Source organism: Aquila chrysaetos, chromosome 12 (genome assembly GCF_900496995.4).
Source record: "Aquila chrysaetos chrysaetos chromosome 12, bAquChr1.4, whole genome shotgun sequence".
NCBI lineage: Eukaryota > Metazoa > Chordata > Aves > Accipitriformes > Accipitridae > Aquila > Aquila chrysaetos.
Genome location: NC_044015.1, coordinates 10,431,799 through 10,453,122, shown reverse-complemented (window position 1 = coordinate 10,453,122; position 21,324 = coordinate 10,431,799). Strand labels below are relative to the sequence as shown.

Here is a 21,324-nt window from a genome sequence, read left to right as displayed (position 1 = left end):
TTGTTTGTGGCATTTCAAATGCAGCTCTAAATGATAATCTTGTTTTGCCATATGAACAAATATTCATTCTTGTTCGGAACTAAACCCAGTATTAAACATGTTTACACAGTGTTATAGGCAAAGTACTTCTCCAGATGTGTGGCTAGTGGGATGAATGAAGAATCATATTTGCAACCAGTCTGCACTAGGCAATGAATATTATTTGCAGCTTTGCAAGCTAGAAAGACCTTTAAAATCTAGGATTTAAGTGCCTTCTTTTTCTATACCATGTGCAAAGAATGTGTAGAAAAATACGTAGAAGAATTTCTAGACTTCACTGAGCACCTGAATAGCTGGAAATCCCAGTGTTATGTTTTTAAATGTAACCTTGTAACCTTCTTCATTTTTCTTGAATTGCTATTCTGTGCTATTTGGGTATATGCCTTACTATGTATTTTGCTACAATTTTAGATGCATCTTGTAGCGTGCTATTTGATGTATGCCTGACAAGAACATATTAAAAGTACAAGAGAAACTCATATCCACATGTCTTCTCCATATGAGAGCTGCAACTGTAGTTGAATATAGATGTCACAAAGTGTGTAGCTAAAGGAAGTGGGCATGCAGTGGGAGGGGAAGAAGAAAGACATGAGCTGGAGAAAAACTGAGCAATGCCCATGCTGTGAGGAAGGATGAGAGTAAGTGGGAGGGAAGGCTATATATAATCTCTGATTGTAGCTCCCTTGGTAGTTCCCTTGTTTTCACATCCTGGTTAGAAACGTCTCTTATCATGGCTACAGAATTCCTGCTAATGGAAAGAAGTGGGTTGATAGCAAGCAGTGGGAATAGCTTTGTGTCAAGATGTTGAGCCAGAGGACAAACCAGTGAAGGAAACCATTGAACATCTTTATAAAGAGAAAGAAACGGATGGTGGCAGCCAGAATGTATCACCAGCAGTACAGATAACAACTGGACTAAAATAGCTTTGGAATGGACACCAAAAGCTGAAAAGCACAGCAGAGGCAGCTAAAATATCTTGTAGAGAAGTTGCTATGTAGAGCTGATAAGAATATCTAGCTTGTCCTAGGGAAACATGTGCATAACATGGCAACAGCAGGCGTTGCATCTTATGATGATATCTGAAATAACTACTTGCAGAAGAGCTCCTTAGGACTGCCTCTAGTGCAGAGGTTAAGGCATAGCAATGGCATTTGTTTTTTTCCCTAAGTAAGGTTGCCATACCTCTCTTGTGATTTATTGACTGATTGATTGATTTTGAAAAAAAGGAAAATCAGGTGGTGGAACTCTTTTTCATCTGTAGCACTGCAGTTACACCTTGTATGAAATCTCAAGAGTATTGTATGAGGTCAATCTTTTTGTTAATGGAGCAACTGGAATGGTGTGTGTTCTTCAGGGGCTCGGCATAATCAGCAGCAGTACCCATTCTGCAAATTTTTGTGGCATTCTTTATAACTTTATGCACACATCCTTTTAGCACCATTCCTAGGAATTGTGGAGGAGAGAAACTACCCACGTTACAGCTGAGAAGTTGAAGCAAGAGATGTGTAACTCGCCAAAGGTCAACATTAAGTCAAGTGTGCTTTACCCAAGGGCTGTTGTAGTCATTCTTGTCGTCTCTTTCATTTTTACCCTTGCTGCAGGGTTGGCTCAGCTGTTCGTGAGGCAGCTGCTGAACCACCATGGTTTACAGTCCCGTGTACTAAGATAGACACCAATTTCCACATTCTTCAGTACAGTAAGCTGTAATTTGTGATGGTTCAGCAGCTGCTAGAAGAGCAGCTGAGCCATCCTTTCTGTGCAGGCAGAAACCACTGTGGTCGCCCTCGAATGAGAGCCGGAGGGGTGGACACAAAAATAAAACACAAGATAGAAAGTGACTTGTTTAAACAGCGAAAACTAATAAGATCATTTAAAAACTGTAACACCAGAGGACACTCACCATCTACTGCTAGCTTAGGAGCTTGCCCTCTGCTTGCAGACAGCGGAGAGGTTGTTTCTAATGTTGGAATTCTTAATTCCTACCTGGAAGGTACACCGTACATAGTTGTGTCAGCAAGCCATCCGTTAAATATATGCCATGAAATTTCCTTGGTACGTAATCTGTATCATTGTAGTAATACCTCTGTGTGAGTGAATAGGCACACTCTAAATATGTCATTTTCTTGCTAGGATTTCGTCTCGGCAGCACTTACCCAGAGGTGCTTCCATTCAAGGAAGCTAAAAATGTAGCTGTGATGTCCCCTAACTCCAGCTTGACAGCCTCTTTCCTTCTTCTTTCAAGCGTTACTTTCAATGGGCTAATTCTGTTATGAAGTGTGATATAGGCCCTGGAGACCAGCACCTAAATGTTATAGGAAGAGGTAAGATGAAGAAAACTTAAGCTGGTGCATCTCTGGATTGCCTCCATTTCTGCTTCAGATCCTGCTCTTTTTCTAACAGGTGTATTTTTTGCTGTTAGGGAGATTACATCCTTTGTAAAGGATCATTGTTTATAATAGCATATTGGAATTAACCATTCATACAGTAAAAGCATGATTCAGATTTCTACCATTCATACTGTTTGACAGACTAGTAACAGTTATTGCTTCCTTTCCCAAAATAATCCTCTTCTCTCTTACTCTGCTTCCTTCTGACCACCTGCTCACACTAAATGAAAGTTAAGGAGAATACATAGCAAAAGTTTTGATTCTGGCATCTGGGTGTATCTTTGTGGCATTAATAAGGGATTTTTTGCCTGCATGTGTGAAAATATCAGGAGGGATTGAAAGTGAGGAAATGGTTTGGGTTTTGTTTTTTTAATATATTTTTAAATTATTAGGAAAGAGCATCATCAGGGAGAGAGTTTTTTGAGATTCTCTGATGCTTAGGCTAGTGTTGATGCAAATTGATTTTCTTTTTATATTTGGAGATGAAGTCATCTGAGAAGAAAATGAAGACTGTTTCACTTGTTGAAACAAGTTAACCCTGTTTTTTCTCAGTCACATCTATGACTACTGAATATGAAGGCTCTTGAGAAAAGGTTGCTGAAAGCAGGTCAGAGGTGAAGATGCTCTTTGCAAATTTTCATTTTGTCCTCACCTTGAGTCACTAGCATTGAGAAATTTTGTTTTGTGTCCAGTCACTTGGACTAATCAATGGGAAAACATAGTTTGTACCCTCTACCCACACTAAATGCTAGGGTGCTTGGTGGTTGTAGCCTTTACTGATCTAATTGTTTTAAACAATATTAACATGGCATGTAGAAGAGGAGCTCTGGTGGAATGGTTCTGTGATACAAGCAAGCAGCCAAAGGTGAGAGGAGAGGAGGCCGGGACTCCTTAAACTACCTTTGTTGCTGACAAAAGTGTCTAGAACCACACAAGTAAAGCAGCCCTTTTTTTTCTGAAAATATACTCCAGTTTCTTGGCTGGAGAGAGAATAGCCACCAAGATTGAGGACAATGTGGGTAAGCATGCCTTACACCTTTTAGGAGCTTCTACACAGTCAGCTCTGCCTATACAATGTGTACTCATGTCAATGTCTATTCACCCTTGCATAGCTCTCTAGCTCGTCTTCCAAACTTTTGTGCTGGTGTCATCTTCACTTCATCAGAGAACCAGCTGGCCTTCAGTGCCTTAGTTCTCTCTGTAGAGCACTAATAGCTGTTTCTCAGCTGCTGACTCCCCTCCCAGCTCTGCCACTCTTCTCCCTGTCCCTTGGTACAATTCCATCCATGCAACCTACAGTTATCATCTGTTCTCCTCCTTGGAACAAATCTCCCATGCCCTGATGAGTTGCCATTCTCTGAGTGTCTCTGTAAGGATTGCCTTTGCGACCACTAAGGTGGCAATGGAAGCAGCAGTCATGCTGATGCCCTGTACTCAGCGCTGCTGACATACTGGGAGGACTGGGTCCAGTGTTGGGCCCACCACTTAAAGAAGGATGTTAAGAATCTGGAGGCAGTCCAGCAGAGATCTGTCAAGGTCATGTTGTTCAGGAGTATGTGACCCATGAAAAGAGGCTGAGAGAGCTGGGCTTGTTTAGGCTGGCAAAAAAAAGAGGCTAAGGGGTTGATCTGATAGACTATGGCTACTTGAGATTTGGCAGTAATGGAGTCAAAGCATTCTCCATAGATGGTGGGTGATAAAACAAGGGGGAGTGGCCACAAGTTGCACTTTGGGAGATTCAGGTTGAGAGATTAAGAGAAAGTTTGTCACCGGGAGGGTAGTGCAGCACTAAATAAGGTTGCCCAGCAAGGTTGTAGGAACTTCATCCTTCAAGGCTTTCATGGCTCAGCTGGACAAAGCCACAGCTGACCTTATCGGGTGTTGGCAAGGCCCTGCTCCAGGTGGAAAATAGGACTAGATAACCTCCAGGAGTTCCTTACAACCAGTGTTTCACTGGTTCTCTGTTTTACTTTCTGTCCCTTTTTGACTTTCTCTTCCTAGCATGTGTTTATCTGCCTGTTGTCATAAAGCATCTGTAAATTGTCTCGTGCAGAGACTTCTCTGATTGTTTTCAGCCTGTTTTTTGAATGAAGTAAAACTGATGCTGTATCTGTGTCCCCCCTTTTCTCCAATAATTTGTGTCTCCTGGCAAACAAACACTGAATTTGAGAGAGAGGTAAAGGTCTCAGAGGTACTAAGTTCCCACAACTTTCATAAAAATACACGGCTAGTGGTCATATGGGAAGGAGACTGGACAACTTCTGATGAAAACAGTATTGCAGTGTGTGCTTCGGTTGGGAGATAAGCACTAAAATGCAAACAGATAGGAGACTAGGCACCCTTACTTTCCTGATGACATAACTGTTACATAGTAGGCACTTAATCTGGAATTCTAGCTCGGTGATAAATCACCTGAGTTGGATTTTTTCAAACCTGAATTTCCTCAAGTCAAGCACGTAAGTGAGTGGGCTGAGTTTCAAAGCAACTGCAGCTATCACTACCTTTTACAGAAAGACTGAGGCTGCTAAAATTGATTTTAGATCTCTAAACTTCAAGGGTATACCTTAGAGCTAATAAATAAAATCTACCTTCTGTGTTGTGGTGAATTACATGTACAATTTTGAAATTTGGTGAAGATGGAATTTTGAGTTTCAAACATTACTTATAACTTCCTGATCCTCTGGCTTAGTTGCACAGTTGATAGATTTTCATCTTAGTGATCACCCCCTTTGCATTCCCTCAAGCTCATTTTTTCAGTAAAAATTTCACTGGATTCAGAAAATTCTCTGATCATGCAAAAAAGGGAAGAAGTGATAAAAATGAAGCACCGATCTGTTCTGGTGCCAGATCCATACTGCATTGCTATCAGGTGACCAGTTAGCTGTGCAGAAATCCTGCCTCCGTACTGTTCTAAAAGGTTATGTCCAGAGGCTTGGAAATGGAGTGAGCAACAGAAGATTAGTGAAGTGACGTCTGGTGTCATTGCTGCCTGGTATGTACCTCTTACAACATTTCCTGCAAGCTGCTGCTGAGCCCTCCTACGTGGGGATGATTGCACCAAGAAAATACACAGCCTGTGCTTCTTCCTTCAGGTAAAAACTTGGCAGGAGAGGACAGACATTAGCTAAAAAGATTTCTAGGGTTATTTCAATAACTGCTGTTTCTAAGACAAGGTTGTTTGCAACTAGAACAATCAAAGCTGAGCCTTGCTTTCTGTATATTCCAGTTGGAATGAGTACTTTGTGATGAAAGAATAGATTTACTCTGTGCTCATCACATAATTACGATCCTTGTGCACTAAGGTTTAGGATGAATACCTGGAAAAGGTTACTACTTTAGAGGGTGGGAGGGAGAGGACAGTCTGTTTTGGAAGAAGAGAGATTGTTTGTGACCTGGTCAATGAAGGAATCTGCAATGCACCAATCTTTACATATCCAGTAAAGATTTACTTAGGAAAGATGCAGGAATTTGAAATAATGGACTTCCTGTAACTTCTAACAAAACTATGTGCCGAAAAGAGGGCTGTCCCTTCACCTTCCACCACTCAACTTTGCCTACGAAGAATATCTGTTAGCAAGTGAGGAAAAAAATGCAGTTTACAGCTCCCTGTATCTCAGCTGTAGGGATTTCTGATGTGTCTTGATGAAATAATTTTCCCAATAGCACTGTCTGTTTTTACACCGTGTTGCTGTCTGCAAAATATCCCTCTTCTGTCAACTATTATGCATGGCAGGGATGCAAAACAGGGGTTTGGGTTTAGCCCTCAAATTGAGGGGTGTGTTGTATAGCAGTATCTCTGGCAGGAAGATGGATTCAGATGTGCTGACTTGTTTGCAGCTCTTTGGGTTTGCCTGATTTGGGCTTGCACGAGCGTGTTTGTATATACATGCACAAATATACATGTGAGAGATTCACATCCTCCTTTATGCAAACCCAGGAGTCTGAAGGATCAGATGCATTACTGTCCGTTGCCTTTTTCATTTAAATTAGCAACCCTCCATGAGTGGTTTGGGAATTTTTTTTTTTTTTTCTTTTTGACCTGTAAGTGCTTTGTATCAAAAGTCTAAATTGAAAGGTCTCCAACAGCTAAAACATGATACACTAATGAGATCAGTGCAGAAAGCACCTTTCTGCACTTGTGTAGTTTGACGCTGCTCGGTGGTGGCCGAAGAACTGTCTGTGTTTCTGCAGGCTGTGGGTGGGTACTGTGCACGTTTAGCTGCACGGCTCTGTTCTTCACTGCACTTCAACCCTGACCTGGCAGTGTTGCCAGAACCCATGCGTGGGAGCCTTTTGTGAGCCGAGATCTGAAGCCTTTGGCTCACGTAATAGCACAAACAAGGGTTTGCTAAAGACTTTATCCTTTGCGTGCTTCACTGTCTAGTGCATTGGGTCACGATCTCCTAGTGCTGTGACTGTTGGGTGTGATTAGTAGGGATTGTAGCTACGCCAAGATCAATTAAAATTCTAAAACTTTAACTGTCTTTAGATGACGTTGTTTACCCACCGTGTTCTATCCCAAAATGCAAATACATGCAAACTGTGAGTTGCATTTTTAAAAATCTACTGTGAAATACAGCTGCTTTTGGGCATGGTTAAAGAACCAACAGGCTACACAGGAAAACACCTACTGTGTAAAGTGTCCTGCTATCTTCTCCATCCACAGTGGAGGTTAGGAAATGTTGGGAAAAGCCCTGAAGTCATCTGAAATTTGGACAATGTACAGTGCAATTTGCCTGCCTTGGAAGGGTGAAGAATTTAGACAACTCTGCTTGAAATTAAAACTGACTCCAGGGAGGCTAGATGTAACAAACAGGATGGCTGGATCTCAGTGACATTCCCCCCGGCCAATTGGAGTTATTTGTATACAGAAAATTGCCAAGCTGCTATCTTTTTCTTCTTCTATAACGCAAGTGAAGCCAAAGGATTTTGTTTTGTTCTGAATGCTGCTGAAACTTTATTCCCTTGGACACAGATCATCTGTGCTGAAAGCCAAGTTTCATCATGAAGCAAATTTTATCTGTTTAGATCTTAAACCTTCTAGAGCAGAGATTAACAGGGAAATGAACACATAATCTTAACTTTCTAGTATTGACACATAATCCATTAGGGGTTTTTTTTTTCCCCTGGAAATGTATTATTACATCCCTCCCCACTACTTCCAGCACACACAAAAAATCGCTTTACAGATTTTAAAATTTTGTTATGTGATCGTAAAGAATACTTTATAAGCAGAGCATGTTGTGCAATGTAGTAGTTGGTAAGAACTGGTAGCTCTCAGACCACCTGGGGCAGATCTGTTGACTGTGTTCTAACCAAACCTCAGTTTATTATGAAGGAAGTCATCATTTTCCTTAGTTTTCTCAACAACAACAACAATAAAAAGTTATTTATGAAATTCTTTAGAGAAATCTACCTTAAATCGTGCATGAACTTACTGTGGATTGTTAAGTTTTGTAGGTTCTCTTTTATAGTTGTTTGATCTTGTGGCAAAAAGTAATTACACTTCACCCAACCATGTATACTTGCCTTTTTTCCTTCAGTAACAACCGGCTTAACACTTAATGGAAAATTAACCTTCCTTCCTACAGCCTGAATTTCCTTATCTTAAGTCTTGTCTAGAGTTAATTTGAACTGTTGAACTAAATTTAAAAATGTTGATGTAATTAAATCTTGTTCAGACTTTGGTATTAATTATGGAATTAGTTGCTGATCAGTTTATTGCTTTAGCATAAATTGATACTGCACAATGCAAATATTTACAAAATTGGATTAAGTGCATCTAGTTTGGAGTTTGTATGAAATAAAATATACACAGTTGTCTCCACTGCACAGGGCTGTGCACGCTCCTATCTCCCTGCTTTACCGCCCTCTTTGGTGCCGGTTCTGTCACATGCCTGCCAGGTGAATCGACTGGACTTCATGCAGCAAAATCATGTTCACATACATGTTGTGTTGATGGATTATCTTTGAATCTGATCTGGTAGATGTTCCGAATAACCCTGCAGCCATGTGGTGCCTCCAACACAGAGGAGATGGTGTTGCTTAAGGACAGTAGAGAGCCAAATTGTTTCCATTTCTGTGCTCCCCCCTAGTAGCAGCCTGGAGTTATAGTGGCTTGGGTGTAATATGAAGCTGCTCTCTGTGTTAGCTTTGATCTAGCCAGTGCACTTACGGTAACAGTGGAGCCAAGGCAGCAGAGATTTGAACAAGGGCCGTGCGAGATTTTCAGAAGAGCTTGTGTTACTTCCGCCACCACTGAAGCCTGTGCTCTCACATTCTTACAGCTACTACTTGAACTACTTCTGGTACGTCTTCGTGTATTGCAGTTAGGGCTCATAGTTGCAGCATAGTCATGCCTCGCTTTTGAAAACTGTTTCGTTAGGGTTGCACATTTTTCTGTCCTAGGCACAGCCTTAAGTTCCCTATCTCATGCTAGCTGTGCATACATCGTGTTACAATTTCACCCACTTCTGTAGCATTCATGTGTTTCTGTAATCTTTTTATAGTCCAAACTTCAAAACAAGAAAAATACACACACAGTATTTGATGGACAAGCCTGTACAAACAGTGGGAAAAACGTGGAGTCCTTCTGGAGGACCATTGAAGTCATGCTTCCAGGAACTTTAAAGAAATAGATTTGTTTTAAATAAGTGCACTGTGCTGAGTAGTAAAACCATCACATTTTTTTTATTTTAATGAAGCTTGGGACTGTTATTTCTGCTTTTTTTTTTTCCTTGGTTTTGTGTTGTTTCTAGGAGGTTTCAACCAGTCTTTTCTGCTCTCATATGTCCCCCTTTCCTCAGTGTACTTTGTCCGTGTCATGGTATGTTGGATGTTCTCATAACAAGCGAATGTGGACAAGCAGGGCTGGTTGGTATTGTGCTATGATAATCGGTGAGCTGCCATGTATCTTATCTCTAGAGTGCTGAAAACCTGTGAATCCTTGTATTTTTGTTTTGGCATTATGGATTGTTGTTGTGGCCTTCGGCAGGTTTCCATCTGTGCACCTGAGCTGCCTGTGCTGAAATGTCTCTGAAGGTATCCCGTGAAAAGCTTTCGTATGTCTGCATAAAAAGTGCTGAAGAACTTCTTGTCATTGCTGCCCTAGGATCCAAAGTTTGGGGGGATTTTCTTCCTTATAATTAGTTCTGGTTGAGGATGGCAGAACTTGCTAAGAAAGCTATAGTGGGACAAGAAATCCATTGCCAGTTATATATTGGGTTTTTCCATGCAAGACCTCAGAAGATTTGTTTTCCATCAGGCAGTAATATTCTTACATCTTCAAAATAGTCTGTGAACATAAGCTAATTAATCTCTGCAATACCTTTGGGAAGTAGACAAGTGGAGTTTTAAAAAAATAAATAAAAGAAGCAGAGTTTTCAGTATTTCCTGTGCCATCTTGTGATATTTACACTTCACTGGGGCAGTGACACACCTCCTGTGGGTGAACTACTTCTTATCGATGCATAAATAAAAGGGCTCATAATATATGAGGTGGCTTAGGTATTAAGTTAGACTTACTCAAACATGTACTGGATATTTTGCTAACCTGCTGTCCCTTTTGTAAGTGATCACTCTTTCATAGCACAAGGGGAGCAAAGAATTATAACCATGATCTTTATCTGCAAAACAGATAAAAATGTTTTGGCAGTACAGCAGAGAGATAATTTACTTAAAAGAAAAATAATAAAGCCACAGAGGAAAAGTGGGCTATTGAACTCCGCTGGAGTTCATCAGAAACTCTTCTAACAGGCACCTCTGTGTCGCAAACAAATCCCCAGTTCCCAAAAGAAGCCTTGGAGATGGAGAGGACTTTACATTCTAGCAGTGATTAGTGTCCATTAAGATTCAACTCAGTGTCCACTAAAGTGCTTTTGGCTACAAGCTAATAATTCTTGATGCATATTTGAGACTGCTTTATCTTGTGCATTACCCAGTGAAGAATTGAAGGGTTTTCTGCTTTTTTTTTTTTTTTTTCTCTCATCTTGGATGGAACTGCAAATATTCACTTGACTAGCAACCTTTTTTTCAGCGAGTCAGATGTAGTTTAGGTGAGAATCTGACCATTGAAAACTCCAGTCATCTCACTTGTTCCTCACCAATGGTCTTTTCCCCACTGTTATGTGGCATGTATGAGCTAAAACGGTAGCAGGAAAGTCCAGAGCATCAGTCTTGCTGACCCAAAGATGCCGCTGTCACGCAGATAACAAGTGCTTTGCTTTGCAGTCAACTTCATTACCCTTTGGTTGCAGGTGAAGTTGGGGATTGCTGGTCTAAAGGCTGGGAACCATAATAGAGCTTCCAGAGCCTGGTCACTTTTGATCACCGTTGGATTAGTGCTCTGGTCTTGCTTTGGCAGTGAGGGTAAGGTGTTGACTGTTCCACCCAGGAGCAAACAGGAAGGATCTGAGGAATGTTTTTTGCTGGATTTCAGAGACTGAATTTGGAAGAGATGTTTTATTTCTGCTTCTGGTAAAGCATGTGGTGGTGGGTTGACCTTGGCCAGCTGCTGGCTGCACCCACCCAGCTGCTCTCACCCCCTGCCTCAACAGAACGGGGAGAAAATAAGATGGATAAGCCCATGGGTTGAGAAGACAACAGGGAAACCACTTACCAATCGCCGTCACGGGCAAACCAGGCTCAACTTGGGGAAAAATTAATTTAATTGATTGCCAACTAAAATAAGTTTGGAGGAACAAAAGTTCAAACACCGCTTTCCCCCACCCCTTTTTCCTACTTCACGCCTTCATTCCCAACCCCTCGACTGACCGCCGCTGGAACCGGCTGGAACTGGAAGGGCAGCCGCGGCCTCTCCTGCCAGAGAGCCTCCGGCTGCCAGCGCCTGGCGGCCAGCACTCCGCGCGGGTACCTCCGAGCCAGCCGGGGCTCAGTGTGGCGCTGCTGGATGGGTGGGCACGTTGGGAAAGCACCGCTTTCCTCCGTGCTGCTGTCAGTCCGGATATTTGTGGGAGAAAGAGTGTCCGCACCGAAATACCGTCCTCATGTCGCATCGCTTCTCCCTCGTGCTCCTGGTGGTAACTCGGCATATGAGCTGAGTTCGGTACTTTTTCCCGATAAAGACGCTATACTCGGCAGATATTACAATAATGTAAATTTATGCAGATTATCAGTGCTCTAAGATGTTAGAAAACCTAATGATGTTGCTTAGTTTTTAAATTAATTTCTGAGTCCTTTGCATCAGACTAAGTAATAGAAACTTTGCTGAATACAGACAACTGGTTTTTTAGATAAATTAATCTGGAATATGCTGGATATATGAAGACAATGTTTTTTAAAACATTTTTCTAGTAGCTTCTCTCCCTGCGTAATTTGGCATTTTAAAAATCTTCTGCGAGCTGAGTGTTCCCATACGTATTTCTGATTTTAAGTAGTTCAGATAGATCATAGGAAGACAGACCTTAAGTCAACATCTTGCCTTTAATTGTAAATGATTTATACTAAAAGAAATGGATTTACATTTAAAATTTAGATTTTTTTTAAAAAGTTCCAACTTTGAGTTATTTTCGTTTTATCTATTCTGCTTTAGTGCTTCTGCTCTGCTAACAGGTTTCTTCAGCAGCTGCCTCCGGAGTCAGAAGCTGTAAACGTGCCTGGTCTGAACAGAGGCAGCGATGCTGGCCAGGAACTAGTTAATTCATTGTATTGACATTTTTCTTGAGATACTGGGAAGCAACCTCCTGTTCTTCCAATTCAACAGGCCTTTTTTAATGAGAAATAGAATTGTTATATTTGTCAGAAGATTGGTTATTTGAACAAAAGTTGCGTAGTGAAGCACAGGTAATATTATCGGGGGTGGGGTGGTGGTGTTAATAATCTTTATAATCTTTATTCAGTGTCACAGTCTTCTGGAAACAACTTTTATTCCTAGACTTGCAAATTGCATTTCAAATTCCTGAAACTGGGGGGCAGATTTCTAGAATACTTCAAAGTACTTGTATGGTTTGCCTTATTCCCCCCCCCGACTTTTTTTTTTTTTTTTTAGTATCTTCCTAATTCACTGTCTTCCTAAGTCTTCAGCAGGTGTATTTGCGTGAGTCGGACAGCTCGTTCGGCCTATCAGAAATCTTTTTTTGAGATCGGTACAGCAAGTTTTAGGGTTGACAAAAATAGATACCAGGACTGAACCTTCCCACATCACTAAAAATGGCTTCTTTGGAAGAAATAGGCAAATTATGGCCTTATTTCAGAGCTGGATCCAAAGTTTTAACCCTTCTGTTTGAACCTGATTTAGAAAACAGAGGATTCCTAAATGATGTGAAATGAAAAAGCAAAACATAGAAGCAAAACCCAGAAATGTAATCAGACAATCTTTAAAAAAAAAAAAAAAAGAAAAAGAAAAAAGCCAGGATTTGCCCATAAAAGCATTAGAACTCTTTGAAGAGATGTACAGACTAACTTTAATGTCCCAGTCCTTAATTTTTCCATCTTTTCTGTCATGCCCTGTGGTATACATGAATTGTCTGATGTTGCTCCACCCTCCAGAGAGATGCTTTTCTGTGGTGCTGTGAATGTAGTTGGTACAGTGCTCTGGAATGAAGTGTTCTGTATAATTACCATAGTATTTGGGTTTTTTATGGAGCAAGGGTGGTGAGGGAGAGGAGATTGCAATCACTTATAAGCTGTTACTGCTTTTTTGCAGAATCTGGCTCACCTGAAATCATGAGACCGTTTTGCCCTATCGTTTCCGGTAATTAGGCGTTTCTAAGCAGCAGGTCAAACCAATTTGTCTTTTAGAGGGACTGTTTATTTTGTTATACAGCTGTTAGTGACAGGCTTTTTGGGGGGTGTCTGTTTTCTGAGCTGCTGTTCTCTTCTAGTGCTAATCTTGGTGCAAGATCCCTGGGTGTAGTTTAGTGATTGGCTTTAGAGGGCAAGGGAGCAATTATAATTTTCTATTATTTATTTTGCAGTCAGTATTGTTTAAGCACACATTCAACAAGTTTCTTTCCCAAGGGCTACCCTGTGCTTTTCACACAGATTTCTCATGTGAGCCTTGGCAGGGGGTAGGGTAACCGAAGTTACTGTTTCTTCCAGGGGAAACACTGTGAGGTGGTGGGAGGTTGTTGCCTAAGAGAACATACAGGAGATTGTTTCAAGTAATTAAGCGAGAAAAAAAGGAGATGGGTAACAGTAGTGGAAAAAAGGACTGAATTGGAGGAGAATATTGTGTTGCAAACAAGTGGCAAAATTAGAGTAAAATACCTATGTTCACCCTCTGCCTGCCCCCCCCCCCCCCCCCCCCCCCCCCCCCCCCCCCGCCAAGAACTGCAGAAGGTAGGAGAGAGCTGCTCTTTGTGAGCAATTTTAGCCTGTTTAGCAACAGGCTGAACAACTTTGCATTCCTCTTGTGTGTGTGCTTGTCTGCTCTGGTCCCCGACTGGCAGGTGGGATCTGCTGGGAATCAAACCATGGACTTTTAAACTGATCCTTCTTGACATGCTATTCTCAGCAGGGGCATTATAATGTATAAGGGACATTACGATGGCAGCAGTAACCAAACTGCGTAGGTTTTTGCTTCTGCGCCTTAAAGAGCAGCTTTTGTCTTTTTATTTTAGAGCAATGCTATACCTGGAAGTTCAGCTCTCAGCACTTCTAAAATAAAAAAGAACAGAGCTCAGGAAAAGGCTTTTGGTATCAGACTTCACCATTTCACTTCCAAAGCAATAGATCTGAGATTGAATTTAAAGAAAAACAAAAAAAGGCAGTGCAGGAAACAAAGGAGGGGGGGAAAGTTCGTTGTTTGTTTAAGTGACTCTCCAGGGCTTTTTTGGTGCTGTGTATTTCCTAAGCTGTAGAAACATTTGAAGCAGGGTAACATCTTCAAATAAAGTGCAGTTTTGTCAGACACATTCAGTCGTAGTTCCTTGTTCAGCTGGCAAAACCATGTTTTCATCTTGACTGGCTTCTTGTAATCCAGGCAGTGTATGCAGCGATATCAGCCTCTTAAGTTTCCCTGTAGCTGATTTTAGACTTGGAGTCAGCTGCTTGAAATCCCAGAATTTTCTCAGCATCGGACGTGGTTTTGCTTAACAGGAGTCTCCTCCTGCCCACACCCCCTTCCACCCCACCCTGAGTGCTTGCGCTGTCTCTCAGCTCCCCCACCCTCCCTTGGGACAGGAAAAATGAAGTGGCTACCCATCCCGGGTAGATTATGTGGCTGTTTGCAGGGAGGATGGCATGCATCCCATACGCTGCGAGGGAAGGCGAGCGACCGAAGGGCGGCTATTGTTCAACTCGAGCCAAGTTGCTGAATAGAGAGGCTTGCGCTTGACGGGCTTCTGCTCTGGCTTTTCTGCATTCCAAACCGTCTGAGGCAGAGAAAACAGAGTGCGGGAGAGAAGCGTGCAGAGGCTACGCTGACTTTCTGGTTGGCATGGTGGCAGGACCATGGTAGAGGTATTAGGATTACCGCAGAATGCAGTTCACAGGTGAGAGAGATCCCTCCTGACACCGTCCATGCAAATAGGAGACTGTATTGCTGCAATATTTCCAGTGAGGCGGGATTGGGTAGGAGGCACATAGGTATTTTGCTGGAAATTTAAGGTGGCTAGACTTAAAGCAGCCAGGGACTTTAAGGGGTTTTTTCCATGTTGCATGTATATATCAACTCTTTTCTTCATTATTTCAGTTTTATACACAGGTTTTTAAAGAGATTTTTACATGCATTTAATGTGATGAATGGAGAAGTGGATTATCGGTACTTTTCTGCTCACTAGTCCAGAAATTACATGTTAGTATTCAAACAGCATGTAGATGCGAAGACGAAAAACAAGTTTTTGTAATGGCTTTCAAAGTTAAAAATCTAGTTTATTGCTACTTAAATCATTAGGTTTACTTTCCTCCCTTTCCCTGAAAGCCTTTACTTACCTAACATAAGTCAGTACATTTTTATATGACATGGGATTTCTGGATAAGTCCAGACATCATTCTTCAAGGGCACACTGTGGGAATATCTTTCAGTGTTTACTGGTGGCTGGCATTGCGTGATGTTTTCAGCATAAGATGTTGCCAACCTTGCTTCCTGTCCTCCAGCAAGGGATGGTAAATCAAAGCAGTTCAGGGAATCCTACAGGTTGCTCATAAAAACAAGAGGATTTGTTTTCTTTTCAATATAAAGGGCACTGCCTTAGTTAATGGTGCTTGCTTTTCTAGCAGCTTTTGTCTTAAAATGTATTGTTAAGTGATAGCAAGCTGGAAAGCATTTAGATTTCATACCTTTTGATATAGTTAAACATTTTTCAGTAGCTACAAAAGTGATAAATGTTGTCTAAGGAAACCAGGAATGGAACCTCCTGAGCTAAATTTTTTTCTACCTTGGAAACATCCTTTAATAGGTACTGATTATGAAGTCCTTCTTAGTCATTTTCCTCCTCATCTGTAGACCAGGGAGAATACTAATTTGCTAACTTGGAGAGACTGTTTTTGTTAGCCTTGAACCAATGAGGTTGTTCTGCAGCTGGTTTTGAATTACATGATCAGAAAATGAAAACCTTCTGCCTTGGCTTTTTTTGGACAAACGTGTTTCTTTCAAAAACAAGCAAACTTTGGCAAACTAACCAGAAAAGCTCAAGACAACATAATCCTAGTCCCTTCCAAGTTTCATTTAGGTAATTTTGGGGTGGTTACCAGGAGGTACCCTTTAGAATTTCCTGTCTCTTTTGGGGGCTCTTTCAGATGATTAACATGTTAATAGGGTAGTGAATTAAAAATACAATACTGGGGAGTTCTGGAAGGCAGACGTGAGCAGCAACTTACATTCCTGCGAATTCTTCATGTTGTGCCTAGCTTTATCTGATACTCTGTGAGTGCTCTCGCTCTTTCTCTCTCTAAAATCTGTGGGGAGGGGAAAACGGTGTAACTGTAACGAATACTTGAGGTGACTTCTGTCAGAAAGATCTGTCATGGCTCTTTAAAGCTCATGGGAACAAATCAGCTTCATTTGTATATAAGCAGGAGGAAGGGGCGTTCTGGTATGCTGAGGCTTGACCTGCTCCTTGCAGTTTTCTGATATCTGGGAGTAAGTATTGCACCAGCTATGTAATATTGGAAGTCAGAGAATTCTGTGATGCAGCAAAATACAGGGTATGGACAGCATTTGTAAATGTAAATTGTAAATGGCTCCTTGGCGTCAAGAGACAGATTCATTTTCCAGCCTGTAGAGGTATGTACCTTTTCAAAGCTTTAATTCTCCACAAAAGGAATACTTCCTTTTATCTAGATTTCTTGGCTAATTGGCATCAGACAGCACAAATGTTTTTTAGGAGAGCTAATAATGGTGGGATTTGAAACTGGGCCAATGGCAGAAGGGAGACCTAATGGTCCCCTTCCATTTAATTTTCTACATACATGGGTGACTGCTTCTAGTAAGGGAGAGGGAAATCTGCACAAGAGGTCAGCAAGCAAATGATGCAACTACAGTCAGTGCTTACAGTTTCAACAGTATCATCTCCACATGTTAAATGGTCAACAGACTTTGACTATATATGTTATGGATTTAATGGGAAATTGTGCCAAAGTTGTTGTGGTAAACATAACTGCAAAAATTGGGTTGCAGAGTTGTGTAATAGCTGGTTATCTGAGCGGATGATGGCAGCTACAAACAGCCATGGTGAGTCTGGACAGAGTTTCCTTCCATAGCTGAACAGTGCTGCTCCTTAGTCAGGCAGCGGATCCACTGTGATGACACACAACATTGCATTTTTCTTCTCTTGCACCTGCAGCATGCTCAGCAGGGTCTTTAGGTGGGCAATGTTGTGATGTGGACACCAGCCAGAAAAATGAAACAGCTCTGCTGATGCGTTTGCTTGGAGTAAGCTCCTGGGCAACCTTCAAAAGTGGCGCCAACCACAAGCATTCAGAAATGCAAGTCTGGCTTAGAAAAGAGGAGATTGAAAATACTTTTTTTTTTTACTTTCATTTTCCTGCTTGTTTTGATCCCTTTTGGAGTAGGCTTCAGTCAGATTTTCAAGCCCAGTCGCACTCAAACTGTGAGGGCCAGGTCCTTTTTCTGGAATAGAGGCTGTAATTGTCTCCACATTTGTTTGATTTCAGGGGCAATGGCTACAGACAAATATGCTAAATGTACAAAATACAGTGTAATTCTAATGCCAGCTTTCACAGCATTCATGCTCTTAAAGCCCTGTCCTGGTATGTCCTAAGGTCACTCTAAAATGTCAGCTATATTCTCCAGGGGAACTCTCGCCAGAGCGTCCAAGAAGAATCTTTAAGATACAGCGTCAGTCAGAAATTAAGTCCATGTCCACAAGATGGAGGACTTGGTATGTCCTTGTAAAAATTTCCTAAACTATACAGTCTCTTACCTTGCTGTGTTTCCTTTCTTCACCACTAAATTTGGTCCCTAATTTGGAAACAGATTAAAAAAAACCCTACAAGTACTGCCTTTCTTGTACTGATCTCTAGTGTTTGGAAAGGCCTTGGGCTTTGGCAGTTGCCTTATTTTGATGCTTACATAGAGATTAACATAGTATTCCTATAAACACAGGTGGAACTGGGTAGTAAAGAGGGAGGGAGACCACATGATTCATAGGCAGGGGTAGGAAATCATATTGCTGGTCACAACCACTCATTCTCCAGAATGCTCCTGCTTTTCTGCTGCATACCTGGTAAGTACAAGCTGCACGCTTTCAGGCTACTAGACACTAAGAATTTTTTGTTGGTGGTTTTCTGTCTCTGGTGTTAGAAGTGCAGGTTATTGTGAATTAGTCTCTTTTTTTTTTTCGTCTGTGCCAGACAAGAAGAGTTGAACTCCCACCTAATGATGTCAGCAAAGCTGCGGTTTCTTGACATATAAAGGGAGCAAGCAGTGACCTCAGGGTGGAGTAAAGCTCCCTATTGGCACAGCACCCTCAACCCTGCTCTGCAAGAATCGCTGGTATTTAATTTGTGCTGAAAACAAGCAAGTTGAACTCGTTGTGGGAGTGCTACATAAAGCTGTTACCTTGTACTAAACCTTGTAGGAAGAGGGTAAATAATGTTTAAGTCGATGGGATGGTGTGGCAATTCCTACATGATCTGACCAGAAGCTTAAGAAGTCATATGGTCAGTAAAATATCATATATTGATCATGTTGAATCGCTTCCCAAAATACTTTGAAGCCATCTGTGTGGGTCTTACGCATTCTGATGACACCAGAATGCTGCAGACTGAATGATAAAACATTTAGTTCTCTCTCATCTGAAACAGTTTTTCTCAAAATTGTAGTTCTCTATTATCTGTGTGATCATGTCTAGTCACAGAAGGCAAAAACACCCGAACAAACCAACCGCCACCCAAACCCCAGCCCTCACTAAGTTGTTCTTTCGTTTGTTTGCTTGTTGGAGATGTCATCCCAATAATTTTATCTAAATAAGAAAAATCATTCCTGGCTGTTTCCCTGCTCCAGCTGAGCGTATATGCCCAAGGAAAAACAGTAGGTCAGAAAGTAATAGGAGAGACCAACATGAGTGATGGTAGTAGTCCAACAAAACTGCCTTAATCAATTAGTTTCACTTGTATTTTTTTCTGAAATTGGGCAAAATTCAGCACTTGTGAAGACATGAGTTGTACAAACTATGTGGCCTGCAGGGTGAGCAAGAAAAATTGTTTTCCTTTTCCATGCCTGACTGCAGCATTCATGGGGAAGTGCTTTGCTGTCCCAATAGCAACTTGGAGGACAGCTTAGTGCAAGGTGTCCACTTTCCCCAAAAACCTGCTTGTTTTCTCTTTCTGAGAATTCGTAGCATGTCAGCTTCTTGAAGTGCAAAGGATTGAGCAGTTGAGTCCTCAAGGATAGTAATAACCTGTCAGATTGCCGACCCTTTGTACTGTACCCGTCCCTATCAGTTACATTACAAGCATTGGGAAGAACTATTTAAAAGATACTTTTTCCATGGTGTTCCAATATAATTTCTGATAAATCCATCATATGTTAAGTGCTTCTCCTTGTCTGTCTGTCTAATAATGCTCCTTTCTAATGATTTAGAACAGATAAAATATGAAGGACCTGTAAGATCATCTGTAAAATAGCAGTGGTGCTGCACCTGAACTGCTTAAGCAAGACTTCTGCCTTTAGAGACATGGCAGGGAGGAGCGGGTGCTTCAGTTTACTGTCTGCCTGAAGTGTGGTTTCTGGGCAGTTACATTTTTCTTCTTAATACCTGGGAGACTTGGAAGTGCAGCCAGCAAAGCTTCCTTGCTTGGAAAGCTTTATTTTTCTAGGACTACTACTAGGTGATGTAGGTCTGGGGGATAGAAGGAAGGAAGCTGTCCTCCTTTTTTTTTTTTTTTTTCCCTTTTTTTTTTGTCAGCAGATATGTGTATTTGGTTTTTGCTGTTTTCCTTCCAGTAGCTCTACAAAAAGAGTGTTCTTTCTTCTTAACTTTTGTTTTAGTCATGTTTAAGCTGTACTTATATCTGAAGTTTGCATTTCTTGGAAATTCATGTTGAGAAAAACAGTGTGATGCTGATATCACTTGAGACACTTGCAATTTCAGTCCTCACAGCATCAAAGTTAAAAAAATCACTCGCCATTCCTCTTTCATACTACTTTAAAAGATGGAAGAGCTCTTGAATTTCTGGGCTGGATATTCAGATGTGTGAAGCAGGTGATGTAACTGGGCTTAGTGGGCAGGGGATCAGACCCTTAATGTTGATTTTTTTCATGTTCTTCATCCATTCTTGAAGGTTGGCACCTCTCGGGGATTCTTAATTTTTCTTTCAGTCTTAGCATTAAAGTAACATTTCTAATGCTAAATAACTTTAGAACTAACATAACATTTCTAGCAAAGATGCTAGCTCCGAAATCCTCTTTTAAATTGAAGAGCTTGAGACTCAATTCATTTCAAGGTGTCACTCTCACAGTGTTACTGAGCAAGGGCTTCCCTATCAATCTTTGTGCTTGGCAAATCTGGGAAAGCGTGGGGTTTGTTTTGTTTTTACAGCTCCATGTTTTCAGGACATTTTTAGTCTGCTCTTTGTTTTGAACACCCAATGTTTTTGGTCAGAGGGAAGGAGTATAGAAGGTATTCTTCATGAACACATTCTTGGGGAAAAAACTCATTGCATGAATACCAGCATCAGAAATTAAGTAGACTTTACATACTGCTCATGAAATATATAGCTGGATGTATTCATACTTTAAGACAAGATGTCTGTTTACATGAGGCATATGGCTCTCAGTTTGGAAAAGCACTCCAGAGTAGATGACTCTGTAAATAATGTCTTGGCCCTAATTTGGAATTAAATTAGCTTAATGTTTTTAGAGTAGTCATTAATAGATACTTACAAACTACCATACTGCTAGCAGCATAACTTAGCTGAATCCCTTGGCTATGCTGAGGATACCTGAAGTTGGATTAAGTACAAAAATGGAACTAAGTTGGTGTGGGAGTGGGAAAAAAAACCCACACGGTTGCTTCATCAGTGAAGTACTGAAAATCCAGCAGTTCTCTCCAGCAGAAATACTTGTGTCAGAGCTCTTAGTGCTTCTGGTTAGGTCACTGTTTTGTAATGTTGGCAAAGTGTTTTTCCATGGGAAAGTGGACAACAGCAACAGGACGGTTTGACCTATAGTAGTAAAACATTCCTATTGCTAGTTCTTCTGATTTTTGGAACTGGCTTACTTAGGATTAACGTGCCTAAGAACCAAAATCACAGTAATTTGCATATTCTTCAGTTACATTAATTTTTTAAAGATCTTTTAAGGCTGCATCTTTCTTGCTGTACATGAGCAGCGTGATAGTTCCTTCTGTGCTTACCTCCTCGGCCTCTAGATAGAACCAAGTTTCTTTCTTTATACTATGCTGGACATTCTCTGTGGTGTGGGTGCAGGCACATGTCTTGATCACTCTGTTGATCTTCAGCTGATGGTTTGACT

The 21,324-nt window shown here is 41.2% G+C and overlaps 1 protein-coding gene across 4 annotated transcripts in view; it reads left to right on the top strand.

Moving 5' to 3' along the window:
* Positions 1 to 21,324, top strand: part of RASAL2 (RAS protein activator like 2) — a 151,263-nt gene that overhangs the window by 57,096 nt on the left and 72,843 nt on the right. The window contains exon 1 of one of the 4 annotated variants that reach the window (XM_030032550.2): positions 14,601 to 14,878. The exons of the other annotated variants lie outside the window; for them this stretch is intronic. Within the exon in view, the coding sequence (XP_029888410.1) occupies positions 14,866 to 14,878 (13 nt within the window). The 5' untranslated portion in view covers positions 14,601 to 14,865. Of the gene's footprint in view, positions 1 to 14,600; positions 14,879 to 21,324 lie in introns of those variants that run through there. 4 annotated transcript variants of the gene reach the window in all.